Raw genomic sequence first — 17,803 nt, 5'->3', positions numbered from 1 at the left:
AGTTTGACTAATCGATGAGTTGATTTAATGATGACAGGGCAGAACATATCCTTAAAATATAAATGTTCCTACATTATGAATAAACTGACTCGTATTTCCTTACATGCAGTCTTCCTCATGAAGTGACATTTATCAGCATCAACATGCAGGTCTCATTCGTCCTTGGTCACAGTATATCCCTGCCTGGCCTAGTGATATGATCTGTGTGTGTGTGTGTGTGTGTGTGTGTGTGGTAGCTAGGTGATGCCATGGGGCTGAAACTATTCCAAGATGCCTTGGCAGGAGATTGTCTGCCCTGGGAAGCAGAGCTACGGTTGAACAGTCATCTTCGGCCCTAAGGTTGGCTGTTGAGCCGTAACAGCCGGCCCCAGGGCATTATATAAAGCCCATTATATATTCAGGCACCGAATATGTAATGGGCTTTTTCCTGAACTGCTTTCATAAACTCCTGAAGCATTGCATGTTTGTCAAATCCCACCAAATATTTCATCTAAAAGCACCATAAAGATGTATCACTCGCTGGTAGCGTTTGTATTGATGCCATCCTAAACGCTGTGAACGGCCCGTATAAGCCGCGCTGTCCTTGAAAATACAGCTTGCATTCAAAAGCACATAGGAACAACCTTCATGCAGAGAGGACGACACAGTGCTTTGTAATGGGAACACATTCATGTTTTTATTGAGTAAAAGACTGAACACAGCTGGTGTTACTGTTTCTCCCTGTATGTACATCCAAAACGCTGCAGCAGATCTTTTTCAGTGCGCCTGCACGCTCCTGCCCGCCTCTATAGCAACCCGCCTTAGTCACGCAGTCTCCTCTGCTCACCTGTGAGATGCCCAGCTGGGGCTTAATCAACCGCTCAGATGTGATAAGGCATATTAGTTCATCAGCAGTTTAGCCATGTGCCTACAGTGTAAAAAACGACTAGAATACTGTCTGGAACAGATATATTACTAAGATTCATCGTATAGGGACAAAATGTTTGCACATGTTTATTCTGCAATAAATACTGAGTATATGTGTAGCTATAGAACACAATGTCAAATGTACAGGGATATAATTAAAGTGTGAAACTCACAGTGTGCACGTACTGTATCTGGAGTAAGAAATGCTTCTTTTCAGAAGTAGAGAGAAAACGGCGGTTGTGCGTCGTGTGTGTGTGGGCGCAGGTGAGTGCGAAGCTGCTGAACTTAAAGGGGTTGTGCGTGGATTACATATCATCTGTTCTTCTTTCTCATATACAAACCATCCCTTACCAGAGAATATGTACAACTTCCTCTCTCTGCATGTCTGTATACAAGAGTTTAAAGCTTCCAGTATCAAAACACAGTTACGTTATTATGTCGTATGTCATATTTCAATATATAATATATCGTATTATATCCAGTTTGTATTTTGTTTGTTTGTTAAGAGTATAAAACACAGCTGAAGATGGCGATAGAGGATAGGTAGCAGTTACGACGTCAGGATCTGAGATCGGGTTTACATGGAGTCAAAGTCTTGGTCGTTGGGGTCGATGACTTCGGGGGTCATGACCCTGCCCATGAAGAGGATGGACCCTGAGGAAGAAAGGCACAGGTAGAATGTCAGGTCACGTTCAGTATATCAGAGGCACGCTCGCACAGAGACACACATACCTGTCCTCCGGTTTCTAATGACAAAGAAGAACGGGTGATCAGCCATGACCTGCGGGTACAGCACCAGAGTCCTGGTGAGGGCGATCATTCCTGAGAGGGAGGGGACGGAGGAAACAAGCACCACAGTTTAGTGACGCCTGCAGAGACACAGCACATGTGTGGCAACGTTAATAATCAGGGAGATTCTGATGATGTCTACCTGAGCCGACGGCTCCTTCTGCCCCCTCCTCAGTCACCTCCAGGTAAGCCTTCTGCACCGCCTTTCCAATGTGCAGGTCCTTACCATCTGATGCACAAACACACACATCGTCACTTTGTCTCCACAACAATGATCCGTCAGTGAGAGATGTGACGGCCATGTGATGTTCAGACATTGTACATTGTATCCTGGTGGTGGACAGTAACTAAGTACATTTACTTAAGTACAGTTTTGAATACTTGAGCATTTTAATTTCCTACGATTCAGAGACAAATATTGTACTTTATACTTCACTACAATTATAGATGAATAATACAACATATAAATCAGCCAAATAAATATCATGTAAATGAAGATAAAAGGTTATTACTCCCTTGGTACAATCCACAAGCTACCAGTTGTTTTGTAAAGAAATAAGATCCAACTTTACCAGCTGCAACATTAAAGTGATTAATGCACTGTGCAGAGTGAGTTCTTTTACTGACGCTAATACGTTTGTAATTTTACGTTAAATGCACAACTTTTATTTCTAAGAGTATTTCCACACTGTGGTATTACTACTTGTATTTATGTAAAAAGAGTATCCACAGTTATCAAAATCAACACAGACACTGAACCAGATCACATCATGCACCTCCATTTGAAAAATTATCTTTTTCATTTTTAATTAATTAGATTAAAAGCATTTAAACCCCCCCCCCACCACCACACCCCCCCTGTCTTATCTACCTGCCAGAATAGAGCAATCCCTCTGAGAAGAAGGACGTTTGCAGCGAGTACAAGGTGTGCTGAAGTGAAGCACAGCCTGCAGATTGTGCTTCACAATATAATACGAGCTCCATCAGGCCGGTGAGAACAAGCTGTTCAGCACCGAGCACGCAGGATGTGGATTATATAAGGCTCTTTGAACTGTTATTGTTTATGGAGATGTGTTTTGGTTGGATGTTCCCGTTAAAGCATGTGAAGCTTCCCATGAAGGGAACACCTTTACATTATTTTATTTAGATTGTATTGTATACATACGTCTCTTTATTTCCCTACCTCTATGTATTTATCTGTGTCTCTCTCTCTGGATCTATTTTTACCAGATGATGATGTGACAGCTCTGACCTGCCCACTCGGTGCCAGTTACCTTGGTTACCTGAGAAAGTACCAGAGGCAACTTCACTGCAGCCAAGAAGCAGAAATATTGAGTCAACTTCCCAATGCTGAAGCCTTCCAGGAGTTTATCTCTCGTGAACATTCGTGTCTACATCCATGTGTTTTAATATACTAATCTTTGGGGATGCGTTACCTGTCATGGCGGAGAGATCAGCGTCGTTGGTGAAGATGTTCTTGATTCCCAGCTCCTGCAGAGTGCTCCTCAGGTCGATCTTCTGCTCCACTTTGAACCTGCACAATGCAGCAGTGGGGGTTCAGGAAAATAAGTGGTCACGTGCAGAAATCTGAGGTGGATGAGGAGTTATCATCGTGGGACAAAAGATTTAGGAAGGGAGACATAAAACCATTTTGTGTATCTTCTTGTATTTTGCCACAGTGGCATTAGCTAAAGGATTAAAATGCGTGTTTATAGTGTTTGTCATTTGTCATTTAGCTAAATGACCTGAAGTCTTGTTCCTATATTTGCAGTGCAGGTGCAGCTTAAAACAATTATGTTAAATATTTGTGGTACCCTTAGAATATAAAATCTGTTTTACGTCAACGCTACTAAAGAAATGATGCAGAGAGTTCCAATGATAGATGCAGTTCAATGATGGGAAACACTCATTGCTGTTGTTATGGCTCTTTCCACTCACAAACTAAAAACAGCCATTACTCCTCTGGCTTTGCATTCTGGGAAATGCAAGTATCACCCACAACAAGAAGAGATCATTGTGTCAGAGGTCTCTTGTGTTTAGAGATGGATTCATGTTGTTTTTGTATTTAAAGACACATTTCCCCTCTGGGACAATCAAGTTTATCTGTCTTTCATGTAATGTGGCTTACCCCTAACTAACATGTAACCAAGGCATGTTCAGATACATCGGGTATACAAAACTTCACAGACAGAAGATGTTGTTTGGTGTTTGCGTGCGTCATCTCTCACCGAGGTAGGTAGACTTCCACCTTCTGCCGTTTGACATTGTTAGCCCACTCCTCCAGCAGTGCCACTTTGATGATGGGCTCCAGGGAAGCCAGTGGCACTTCCTGCCGAGGCAGAACGATCAACATGGACATGTCCTCGCCCTCATAGGGCATCTCCAACACCTGGTACACACCGCCAGCCTCCTGTGAGCCATCGCTGAACTCACCTGGTGGGGAGGAGACACACGCAAATGCAGGCATTGAATGATACGTGCACACACACCAACTTGTATTGGCGCCTCCTGTAATGTGTCTGTAAGCTGGGCTGAGGAGGAGCAGATGGAAGCATGTTAAAGCTCATTGATCGACTGTATTGATCACAGCGTGTGTGGTCATTTCCCTGATGCACTAATTAAAAACCACTGATGCTTCACTTGGAAGGCTTTAGTTACACTTGGTGTGAAAATGTGTTACACACTGTATGCACTGTGTGTCAACTGTTTGTGCAATGCCCTTTTCACACTAACATGCAGGCAGGAAATAAAACCCAGTAAAGCAATCTGGGATCGAGGGAAAAGAACACATCCTCGCATGCATACACACACATTCAAATACACACCCGCCCACACACATCCAGAGGTGATTACACACAGAAACATCTGTAAGAGCTGATATCTTCTTACGGATACACTACAGAGGCCGAGGAAGGGATATCTTCATGGGCTTGATCTTTAACACGTGTCTCTGTATCTAAATAAACTAAACCCACAGATACACATTTTAACTATCAATCCAACAAACATTTACTTGAACTAAATGAGACAGTGTTTCTTAGTCAGGATGAGATAATCCCTTTATACTCAAAACATGTAAATCTAAACATAAGATGATCTCCCTCACTTTGGTATTTGCAGTGTGAGATGGAGATTACAGCGTAATTAACATTGCCAGACTTTATCTCAATCTTGGCACATTCTTTTTTCTTTTGAAGCTGCTTGAAAGAAACAAAAAGACTTCTCATCCTTCATTAACTTACATGTGGCGTTCTGTGCAGCGGCGGCTGATGCAGAGTGAAGCATCGTTGCAGCAGAGAGCGGGGTGTGGCTTCCAAAAACACTTTACTTAAGAAAACATGATTGTGCTTCAAAATGAGAATGCAAAAGCAGATTTCTCCCAAGGACGTGTCCCTGTTCTGCACACACACACACACACACACACACACACACACACACACACACACACACACACCTCCTTGATCCTGAGTGTGTGCGTATATGTGCACCCTGTGAACGTAGGTGTGTGCAAGAGTGCAGTCTCATTACACACACACACACCCTCACACAGACACAGACATACACACCTCCTTGATCCTGAGTGTGTGTGTATACGTGCACCCTGTGAACGAAGGTGTGTGCAAGAGTGCAGTCTCACTACACACACACACACACCCTCACACAGACACACACACACACACCTCCTTGATCTTGAGTGTGTGTGTATGCGTGCACCCTGTGACCGTAGGTGTGTGCAAGAGTGCAGTCTCACTACACGCACACACACACACCCTCACACAGACACACACACACACACACACACACACACCTCCTTGATCCTGAGTGTGTGTGTATACGTGCACCCTGTGAACGAAGGTGTGTGCAAGAGTGCAGTCTCACTACACACACACACACCCTCACACAGACACACGCACACACACCTCCTTGATCCTGAGTGTGTGTGTATACGTGCACCCTGTGAACGTAGGTGTGTGCAAGAGTGCAGTCTCACTACACACACACAGACTGCACCAAAATAACTCGGCAACTTTAGTAGCAGTGCAGTAAGAATCTGATGTAAGCGTTTTTGGCAGAACGTCAGACAGTAAATGACTCGATGCACGAGAGACAGACTGGAATCATTCAGATTTAACAGCATTATAGGAAACCTGCAGGACTCCAGCACAAACAGTCTCACACCTCACAGCTGGCAAAACAACTAACACACCGATATGTGACACGTTTAGTAGAGCTATAAACTCACAGCAGGCAGACTGATGAAATAGCCTTAACGAGTGTGTCAGGATAAAGGAAACCTCAACCTTAAACACATCATCGACTCAGACAGTACATCCAGACATGTGCTGCCTGGCAGATTTACCACAACACTTTAGACAGTAGATCATTTAAATAATGTATTACGCCAAAATTGCATCCAGCTTTATAACTTTGTGGATTTTCTGCTTTAAAAATATAAAGTAAACTATTATTTAGTTAGTTGCAGCCCTATATAAAAGAATAAAATATGTGTGCATGCCCTTTGGGAAAATGTAATGATGAAATATTCAATTGGAGGGAAGCAAAGGTCTTTCTGGGAGATTCACAGTGACTTAATAATACTATAATTACTCCAAATGATTGAAAGTCTGCATAACAACAGACAAAATATAATGTTGTATAATCTAATTTAAAAGCAGATATTAATAAAACATCCCCGGGGACAAAAGGTGTGCGAAGGGAGGGAACAGAAATACAGCGTTCTACCTTCTGTAGTGCTGCATGACTTAACACAGTATCGCTAATATCGTATAACATTGAAAATATACTAATCAAACAGACGTACCAGAGGAGTTTGTGCGAGTGAAGAAGACTTTCGCAGCAGAGCTCACTGAGCAACACAGAGGAGCCTTATGGGAATAACACTCCACATATGAATATTTCAGATCTAAGATTAACATTTTAAATAACCTCGGGAAATACTAGCTGGCTCCAGAAGAAGAGCCACAGGTGCAAGGCTAACGACGCACACACACACACACACACACACACACACACAGCTCATCCCTACCATAGTAGAAGTCTCCCTGCTGGTACATCATGAGTGTCTGGACTTCAGAGCCGTCGTCTCTGCTGAAGGAGAAGGTTCTGGTGTTCTCTGGCCTGAACTGGTTTCTCCAGGAGCCTCTAAAGTAGACGGCGTTCACCAGGGTCAGACGTGTCGCGCTGCTGAAGTCCTCGGCTGATAGCAGCTCACGGATCTTACCTGGAGGCAGAGATTTGTACAGTGTGTTAGGATCTATATTAGTTTGCATCGGCCTGAGGACAGCCCCTGCTGGGATGCAGCTTTTGAAGTCAAACTCACTGACAGAGAAACAGGAAAGAGATTTGTGCAACTGAGGGTTGGTATATAGTACTGAGCTGACATGCTGTCTCTCTCAAACCTTAACCTAAAGATGATGTGATTAAAACAACAACGATGTAACGCCATGTCACTGGGACTGTAGATGTGTATTCATCTCCCTGCTGTCCTCCAACTCACTCTCAGTATGATTTTCCACCCAGTTGTTGATCTGCTCTGCCACGGCTGCTGATTCGCTGAAGTCTACCGTTTCCACGTCGGCCCTGAAGTACTTCCTCATCAGATGCAGGAACTCTGGGTTAAAGGTGACGCCTTCCTGCAGGAGGAGGCTGTTGGCAAATCTGATCACATAGTGGGTGTCATCGCCCGACAGCGCCGCGGTCAGGTTCTGGAGCAAGGAGAACTCCACGCCTGGAGAACAGAGGGAGACACACACATGCATACTGTAGGTGTGTATACAGAGTACAATGGTACAGCAGTAGCAAAAATAATGCAATTTTATGCATATAAGATACAAATAAATGAGGAACGGAGCACATTGGGGAGGGGCGGGGCGTCAGCTTCTGTATGGTTCTATAATTACTCTAAAGTCTGAGTGCACTGCAACAATATTTAAGAAAATAAAATACTGCATGCATTGTTCTGTTAGTATGTCTTGTACTATGGGGGTACTGTGATTTCATATTGCACTTCCTTAAAGTTGGGGGGATTTATTATGACCAAACGCACTGGGTCCTACATTTCCCATAAAGCACCTGCATCTCTCATTAGATGATGATGCCAGTGAACCTGTGCTTGTGACAGTGTCTCTCACCTGGCAGCAGGTGGCTGAATCCCACAGTCTGTCGTATCTCCTCCAGCGAAGCCCCCCTGGCTCCCAGCTCCACCATGCCCAGGGCCAGAGCCACGCTCAGCGGGGAGAAAATGATGTTATCCTGATCCCCCGCCGCCTGCAGCTGGTGGTACAGTCTGACCGAGAACTCTGATGTAGTGTCCTCCGGAATGTCCGCCGCCCCGCAACCGTAGCGCGGCAACAGGATGGAGAGGAGGAGGAGGAGGAGCGGGGAGAAAACATCCAGGATCAACATCGCAGCACGGACCACAGAGAGCTGAGGGTGGAGGGGTGGAGGGGTGGAGGGGGAAGGGATGGAAAGAAAACCAGAAGTAGGTTTTGAAAAAAAGGTGAGGATGGAAGAAAGACAAGATGAAAGAGAGAAAATGATTTGGAGAGTGACAGATCCAAAAGTAGAGAGAGGAGGATTTCAGAAAGGAAGGGGGGGGGGATAAAAGGTAGAGAAGATTATTGCGTAGGGGAGAAACGAGGGACAAGAGGATTTTGGAAGCGAGGGAGATGAAAGTAGAGAGAGGAGGGATGTAGGATGACGAAAAGAGAGCAGAGGAGAGAGAAACATCTGTCAGTTAAACATCCTGCCAAATTAAACTGAAAACATTTTATAAATGCAACGAGGATTCACTGTTGAACAGTTCAAACAGCTATACTGTGCATATACAGACATACTGCTGTAAAATAACACAAAGTAGGTCCAAAGGAGAGAGATTCATCAGGAAAGAAACCCGCAACAGATTAATATTCATTTAGATGAAAGAGCAGTGGGTCAGGGAGGAGGACAGAAGAGAAAGAGTAAACACACACGTGAAGAGTTAAAACTCTTGTGCAGTTACAGAAACAACAGATAAAGACGGAGCGAGAGGGTATATAAACAACAAGATGTGCAGTAACTGAAGCTGTGCTGCAGTCAGCATCGCTGCTCAGAGCACATCTGCTAAATGAGCTCATACATATTATATATACATATATCTAGAGTTAAATCAGCTTCTGTGTGTGTGTGTGTGTGTGTGTGTGTGTCTGAATAGATGAGTTTCTGTCTGTCCGTACAGAGTTACTGAGGCCTTTACCCCCACCTTCGCCCATCCTCCATCAATCCCCTCATCTTTCCATACCATCACACTCCCTCTCGTCCATATGTTATCCATCTTCACCTTCACCCCCCCCCCCCCCCTCTTTAACCCTCCCCCTTTATACCTTTTGAAAAGACAAGGGATGTACACACACACACACACTGCACAATACGTCTGTGTGTTGGTGTTTGTCTCTCTGCGGGGCTGCTGTCACCGTACAGTTTGTGTAAGGTGCTGGAATCTGCTGGCTGCTCCTGTACGTGTGGGACGGCAGGTGACTGTGGTCACAACGCACCTGAGTGTCAACAACAACAACAACAATGGGTGGCAGCTAAAGAATTAGTGCCCCATCCTGTTGTGTGCTGTCCTTTCCTCTGCTGTGCCCCGAGAATGTGACAAACAATGTTCCCTCAAAACATAAAGCCCGTCCAACCTGGGGGACGCAGACACGTCAAATCCTAAAGGATTAGTCTGCAGATATTCTATATTTGTTTCATACTGTCAACTAATTCCATGAAAAGACCAAAACAAACAATGATTTGATCCTAGTATTCTGTGTGTGTGTGTGCAGCCAAAGCGTATTCCTCTGTGTCACAGACCTCCATTGTTATTCAGAAACTATTCAAATACATCAGAAAGCCACGATGTTACACCGGTGCCATGAGCGTGCACTGTAGTTTCTCTTTATTCCATTCTACACATCCTTCCTGTTGTACATACTGACTACAACTACAGCGCAGCATAAGTAGGAAATGATGTAACCTTGAAAAAGAAGATGTTCTTTATAGATTCACATCTTGGTAGGAAACAGAGTCTTGAGTGTCGTCATCGTTGGCTTTGAGTCTTTTCACAAGAACAAAAATATAGAAGATCACCTGTCTGATACATTTTACACTGAACTGCATCCAAGTCATACGAAGTTTCATTCCTCCTTCTCTTGCAAACCACACACACATGACCACTTCCACTTTATGTGCATCTAAGCTGACTGTCTCATCTGGTTTGTTCTCCATCAAGAAGCATTGTGACAAACTGCTTTGGACAAGCATGGCACTCACCAAACCGCCATCTGGGTTTGCATCTGTTTCAGTGAACAGAGTTACTTTACATGGAGCGAGGTGCACGATGCACTTTGAATAGATCTGAACAGAAAAGTCACACGACAGCGTTGATAGACTGTTAGTCACGTGTGTTCAGCCGCTCTCACATGCCGTGCGTCACTGAAGACAGAGCGGGAGAGATCCAGAGAGAGTAAGAAAGGCTGAGGGGAAAGGAGGAGGCAGCTGGCAGAGATGTAAATGGAGGTAATGTTCCTGACCTTCTGAGCTGTGGGAGCTGAACTTTTCAGACAGACAGCCCTGCTTTCTGTAAGGAAAGACCCAGCCATGCAGTTAAGCCAAGGAAAGTGGTGTGGAGCATCATTGTGTGTGCACCTGTGTGTCTGCGTGCGAGTGTGCATGTGTGAGTGGTTAATAACACCATGGGTGGCTGGCTATTACTTGTAACAGTGACACCATTCTGACCTTTTTGAGTTGAGGCACGTTGTCTGCAAGAGGATCCCACACTTCAGTTCGGCCATTGATGACTACGAGCCCAACTTTGGCTTCAATCTACTCAGGTGGGGGTTCCCAGTATGCTTCCCAGGTAGGCGGGGAAACCCAACACCCACACATGAAATGTTCTCCTGTGACTAAAAGAACTGAATATGTCTCTCATGGTTTAAGTTGCAAAAGTTTAATCCTGACAATTTGATTAATTCCGTGCAATTAAACTCACTGGCCTTTAAAAGCATTCTCTAATCTCTCTGTGTAATCCTAATTCTCAGACAGAATAGATCGGCAGTTGACATTTCCACAATTAAAATGTGACGTCACCCAAATCCACATCACGTAAGTTAATCCTTTCTGCCATTTAAACCCAACACCTTGAGACGGCATGCTTCGGAGGCCGGGGGAATTTATTAAACATGGACATCCTTATTCACGGTTCACAACCACAGGTACACACACACACACACACACACACACATGCACACTTTAAAGTACACATTCCCACAAGCCAAGGTTACCAGAGCAACTGCAAGTGATGGACATTTTTCATTTTGCCAAGCTGACAGGACTTTTACTCTTTAAAAGATATCTTCCTGCTTCCATATAGGCAGATAAACTCTCTTTCCTTTTCTCACTCACTACTCAGCGTTTTCTGTCTAACCCCTCTCTTCATAGCAGCTCCAGTTCTGTCACTCAATGCACTCTCTGACAGACACACACACACACACACACACACACACACACACACACACACACACACACGCAGTAGTTTTGCAGAAACAAGACATGCTTCCACTCTTCTTTTTCCTCCTCTGTAAATTGGCTGCAGCAAGTCCCCCAACAGTATCTCCCTCTTTAACCCACTTCCCTGCTCCTGCTCAAATCACAGCACACTGGTTCACATCACAGGCTCTAAGTACACTTCCAAACTGCCCAAACTCGTAGGCGCTTTGACAAATTCTGTGAAAATGCTACCGTCCCTATCCCTCTGGGAATAAACTGCACAGAATGATGTCTGTGATTATCTCTGGCCCCCGAAAAAACCTTGAATTTCTGGACACTGTGTAAAATCTGGCACGACTTCACCACGAAGCTGTGTAAGTTATAAAAAGGGCTTTGCAGTGCGGAGACGATGACAGTTTGATTATCATTCATGAGTTTCAAGTTTTCCTTTGAGGAACCACAAGCGGCCGCTTGCTACGCGTTGTTCTAGTCTCGCGCTGAGCAAAATGCATGAACACTCGCACTGAACATGAATAAAACGACGTCATTAATCTCGAATCACTCATGCATCCAAGTGTCCCACTTTCCCACAGTTTGGTTAGACTACCGTCTCTCACCTATTGCTCACCCGCTGAGGTGGAGACTCCCGAGGCGGAGCAGAGGATTTACTCAGCGAGGCCCACCACTGGGTAGAGCCTTTAACTCCATTTCAGTCCTGGAGAGAGGAAGCACTAAACTCCTGTGGTGGCTGGGGACTGCCATTACTGGGCCCAATAAAGTGGATCAAATGCATCAATCACCTCCAGTAGCAACCAGGCAGCAACCAGGCAGCAACCAGGCAGCAACCAGGCAGCAACCAGGCAGCAACCAGGCAGCAACCAGGCAGCAACCAGACAGCAACCAGGCAGCAACCAGGCAGCAACCAGGCAGCAACCAGGCAGCAACCAGGAAGCAGCAGCTGAACGTCTGCGAGGCTGGACCTCATCTGGACGTGAAGTTAGGTTAAAAGCAGTTTTGTTTTGTTTAACTGTATTTAAGTGCTTCAGTCCAACTATTCACTGATGTGATTCACCCGTCTGGATGTAATGCAGGGGTGTCAAACATGCGGCCCGGGGGCCAAAACCGGCCCGCCAGAGGGTCCAGTCCGGTCCACTTTGCAAAGTGTACAAATGAGTTGTTTTGATCATAAAGTAAAATCCTGTTCCAGATACCTGTGACGAAATGTCTTGTGCCTTTGTAGATACACTGATCTGTAAGTTGTAACACACGTGTGTAAATGATAAACTGAGGCTTAATATTGTTGAAATAGGTTCATAATGTTTAGTAAAAAGATCAAATTAGAACATTTTCAGAATGTATTTGTACTTTTTTTGTACTAAAACAAAGGGAACATGTGGAGTTGTGGTTATTTATATGTTATTATGCTGTGATGTTACTGCTCCGGCCCACCTGAGATCACATTGTGCTGCATGTGGCCCCTGAACTAACATGAGTTTGACACCCCTGGTGTAGTTGATGAGACAATCTATTGCACACATTTGTCAAAATACGGAAAGAAAATCAGAATTTCAGTTGAATTATTTATTTATTTATGATGAAATATAATTATAAATATCTATGATAAATAAATCCACCACTGTGCATTTTTAAAGGTAACTGTCACTTCAACATAATATTTCACACTCTGCATGTTCATCATTTATAACAAAATCCTTTGAGGTTCAACATCTTCAAAAGCAGCGTGCCACCTCTCCCCCAAAGCAACCACCATATTCACACAGGTATTTCATTACTATTTTATTGTATTAAAAATGTAAAAGGAATGTGTCAGCGAATAAACTCCAGTGAATTACCTTTTAATTAAACGTTAGAATCAAATGTAACACCAGTGGCGTCACCAGATAAGCCTGAAGATCACTAAACTAGGCCAACGATGTACCTGCAGACTCAAGGTGACTGGAAGCAGAAGCTTCATCGTGTGTTACATTCAGTCAGGATGCATTTTATTATTTTAACTTGGGTTTTTGTTGCATCTTATAAATGGAGGATATTTCTGATAAAATAGAACAATTTAATAATAATAAATGAACGAGACACACATTTGCTAAAAGTAAATTAAAACGTATTTAACGCTGTTTTTATCTATATATATATATATATATATATATATATATATAGATATAGATATAGATATAGATATAGATATAGATATAGATATAGATATAGATATAGATATAGATAGATATATATATATATATATATATATATATATATATATATATATATAGATATATATAAGTATATCTGCACTCGGCCTGCAGTGCACTTATTTTATTTTATATATAAGAGTTTGAGTCACTGAACAACAGCGTTTATCAACAGTTAGCAACATCTCCTATGTTCTGAGAGACAATGAACATTATATATAATACATTAAAAGAAACGATGTTAGCGTAGCGGCCTTCCCTGGTGGTGGCTCAGGGAAATACTCTGATAAATAAATAATCGGCCTCATGAGTGCAGACATCAGCTAATGCCGATATCTCAAAATGGTATCAATCGATCTCCCACAACGACACAATACATGCGGTTGCTGGCGCTCGCTGTCGGCGCAACAATGGTTCATTAGCACCTCAGACTTACAGAAACAACCTCCTGCAGTTTATCCATCACAGAGTGAGACTACCTGCAGCACATCCTCAGCTCATTCAGCCCCTTGTTAGGAAATGACATAACCTGCCAGGGAGTCCCAGGATGCTGACGGTACACTCCACAGAGGACACACAGAGGTTAACAACCCTTTATTAATCCCTGCTAACAGAGACACCCGGAGGGAGGGAGAGATAAAGAGGTATATATACAGTTTAATAGACTAAGAGAGGGAAGAACGAAGAGCAGAGACACCAACAAAAACAAGTAAGACATGCGAGTAGGACTTTAGCAAAAGAGAGGAAGACATAAGTAAGACGCACGGACAGAGACAGGAAGTGCACTGAAAACCTGAATAGAGGCAACTTCCACGCAGATACTAGCTTTGACTCGGAGCCAACCATATCTAACAACCCCCTGCATGGCATGGCAAGATGGTTGACTGCTCCCCACAATCTGCCAAGACACACTCAACAGTGCTTCTTTTCTTTCTCTATATCAGAAACACACACACACACACACACACACACACACACACACACACACACACGTACACACATACAGTAGGAGCTTCGACGCTGTGGGAGCGCAGTTAGGAGGTTTGAGCTGTAATTGGATCGGCCTCTATTTGGGGTCAGCGGTGTAAGTGAAAAGACTGGAGGCTTTTTCAAATAGACTAAAGACCAGGGAGACAGGAAAGGTCACTATCAACTAGTCCTGTGGGGGAAACTTGGGCTTGGGTGTGTGTTTTTTGGGTAAAAGAGGTAAGAAAGGGAGACAAGGCGGGTGATAGAGAATAAGAAGGGAGAGCCAGGTGAATGGGCGGAGAGCGAGAGAGCAGAAACTGAAGCTGAACTGTGATTGTGTCGCTGGCTCCAGGGCGCGGAGGGTTAGCGAGGGAACAGGTGTGAAAATTGAGACGGGATTGAGAGAGACAATGATGGCGACAAGTGAGACAATGAGGAGGATGATTCACATTGATTAGGGATTTGAGCTGTAGAGTTTGAGGGAGAGGGAAATATGGGTATTACCAAATCACTTCAACCATTTCACTGTCGTCCTCACAGAGATCTGTCTCTCACCGTCCCGCTCAGCCCTCTCCTCAGTGCCGACAGTAAATCGCCAGATCGATTCCAATGTACGTGTGTGTGTGTGTGTGTGTGTGTGTGTGTGTGTGTGTGTAAGTTGATGTGAGCTGGACAGACTGTAAAAGGTTGAGGAGGCTGCTGTAAAATCGTAGTAAATGTTTCTTTTATAAGAGTTTTTCAGACAAATTTAATATAAAAGATGTTTCAAAATGATCACTTTTTAAGAGTTTATCAGATATTTCTTTTTATATTTTACTGGTTTCTTTTCTGATGTTTAGTATAAATCCAATGGGTTTTTTCTGACGTGTTGCATTTGTTTGTTTTTTTTACATATTAACCATTCACAGTTTGGTGCATTCAATTAAATAAACAATTACTTTCCATTCTTCCGACTCCCTCCGTCTGTAACTCCCTGATATGACCTCTTTCTCTCTTTCTCTCTCTCCGCTCTCATCCTCCTATCTGGCCAGGTATAAACTAATCCCTTGTGTCTTTGCTGCAGCAGAATGTACGGGGGACAAACCTGCTGCTGAGTGTGTGTGCAGGTGCTGTGCCTCAGTGTGTGAGTTTGCTTAGAAAGTGAAGAGAAAAGTGGAACAAATGCAGAACAAACTCCTGAAATGTTAGTTTACCCACCTTTCTAATGTTTTTTAGTTATATATCATTTAAACTCTTGTGCTATGTGTTTTTCATGTGTATGAATTCCATTCGTGGAAGACAAATAAGCAGTTTTCCGTGCTGATCACTGCCAGCCTTTTGTTCTACTGCATTTTCCGTAAATTCAAATTTAGTAACCATGAGCATAAATGTATTTCAGGACAAAGAAAGATTAAATTAGATTTTCATACTGCAGCAAATAGCAGGTTTGGTTCGAGCCCGAGAAGATGTACAAATCTATAGTCAACTGCAGTACTTATTGCAAATGTCCTTTTTATTCTCAAAGCAGAATATGTAACTGACAGAAAATCATCAACACCTGCACACACACACACACACACACACACACACACACACACACACACACACACACACACACACACACACACACAAATACGTACATACACACGATTATGCTTGGCAGTCACACACAAGTGTTCAGGCTCAGTCAGTTGCTTCTCCCTTCCCCCGTTTTGTTTTGCCAGGCTGATTTGAAAGACATTTAATTATTGAAATGCAATTAATGCAGCGCTCTGTGGGAATAGGCGGGACACCCGCACACACACTCTGACACCATAGGAGGGCACAGGGAGGAAACAGCAGGCTATATTATCATCAGAGATTAAGCAGTAATTGTGTTGCATATGGGATTAATACATTGAGATTATGACTGAAAGGGATGCTGCTTCTCTGAATATGAAGCGGCTAGAACTCTGGGCCTAAACGAGGATTTAGGGGCTCATTATCTGATAAAGAGATCATAGGTGGATTGAGAGAATGAGAAATAGAGAAGAAGATCAGAATGAAGAATACTGAATTGTTTATTATTGACTGTTTTTTGTCCTCACATGGTATCTCTTTAAAATTCCTATGATGTAACCTGACGTGTCATATTTACTTATAAAATGATCATAATATTTTAGCTTTGAATTACAAGAGATGTATTTCGTTTCTCTCTCAGGTTTGTGACCCAGCTGAATTTCCACCACAAACACACACACACATACACAGACCTGCATGAAGGAATAACAAGTGGTGTGTGTGTGTGTTTGTGCGTGTGTGTGGGGTGGGGATGGGGTAGGATCAGGATCACTACAATTTGCCTCGTTAATTCACACACACATTCACTCACTGCGCCTTTGCCTGTGTTTCAAGGACAAGAACTAACACAATGCCTGAGCTTGTTTTCAGTGGAATAAACAACAAAAACAAGCAATGCAATCATAGACCACCGACACAAATTAAATAGCATTTGGTGGTGGACACACGGGCAACGGCTTTAATCAATAGGCTAAGAAAAAGGTTTGGCTCCAATGTGCATCTCAACCCGCCCCCTTATTAAAACATACACATGTTGATTATAGCATCATAATCCTTTTATGGTGTGCCATTAAATGAAATATTATAACAACACATTCCTGCACCTTCATAAAAAAATATTCTCTAGACAAACTCAGAAATTGGCTATTCTTTTTCTTTTAATCATTCAAAGGTAAAGCAGTTACGGTTTGTTATCCTATCATGTCATTCAGATACAACAGTGCGAGTGAACCAATAGTAGGTTATTGCATAAAAACGGCTCTTACCGATAAATGGTGTTTGGTATGATGGATGGATGTGTGCGGTCTCTCTCTCTGCTGCTCTCCTCCAGCGCCGCAGCTCACTGCCTGTTCATTTGCCGCAGACCCCGCCCCCTCCACATCGATTGGTCCAATGAACGTCGACCAAAGAGTATGAATTTGAACAAATCAGATCCCTCTTTGTTACTTCCGTCTTTGCTTAAGCGAACATTAAATAGTTTACCTAATCAAATAAATGGTGTCTATTGTTTAACGTTGTCTTCCTCATTGCGGCTCCGTGTTTTAAGTATCACCTGTCACATATTGATACGGCCAACTCATTTTATTTAACGTATTTTCATTATATTCTATGGATTCTGGCTTCATAACAGTTGTGAAATTAGCATCCTACAACGGTTAGCATAGTTTATTTTGTTGGTAAATGCGCAGTTCTGAAGTAACATACATTAAGTTTGACTCAGACACTCTTAAAACCTGTTGAAATGTAATTAAATGTTCTTGATAAGGCTAACTGACACTAGTTGACATCGGTTGAGAACGATCTTGTCCTACAGTGCAACCGGTAATTTAGTGCTGTGCTTTAAATGTGCTGCTATTTTAATA

General features: G+C 43.2%; 1 protein-coding gene across 1 annotated transcript; it reads right to left on the bottom strand.

Moving 5' to 3' along the window:
* Positions 1-647: 647 nt before the first annotated feature.
* On the bottom strand, positions 648-17,726 carry serpini1 (serpin peptidase inhibitor, clade I (neuroserpin), member 1). Its single transcript, XM_029446075.1, has 9 exons — positions 17,207-17,726; positions 7,848-8,142; positions 7,214-7,444; positions 6,743-6,937; positions 3,924-4,128; positions 3,132-3,229; positions 1,838-1,924; positions 1,639-1,728; positions 648-1,560 (listed from the first exon to the last, which is right to left on the bottom strand). Exons 2-9 carry the CDS (start codon positions 8,119-8,121, stop codon positions 1,484-1,486), a joined length of 1,257 nt encoding a protein of 418 aa, XP_029301935.1. The 5' UTR covers positions 8,122-8,142; positions 17,207-17,726; the 3' UTR covers positions 648-1,483.
* Positions 17,727-17,803: the final 77 nt, after the last annotated feature.

Source organism: Cottoperca gobio, chromosome 13 (assembly GCF_900634415.1).
Source record: "Cottoperca gobio chromosome 13, fCotGob3.1, whole genome shotgun sequence".
Taxonomy (NCBI): Eukaryota; Metazoa; Chordata; class Actinopteri; order Perciformes; family Bovichtidae; genus Cottoperca; species Cottoperca gobio.
The sequence above is the reverse complement of the archived record's forward strand: the minus strand, read 5'-3'. Positions and strand labels throughout refer to the sequence as shown.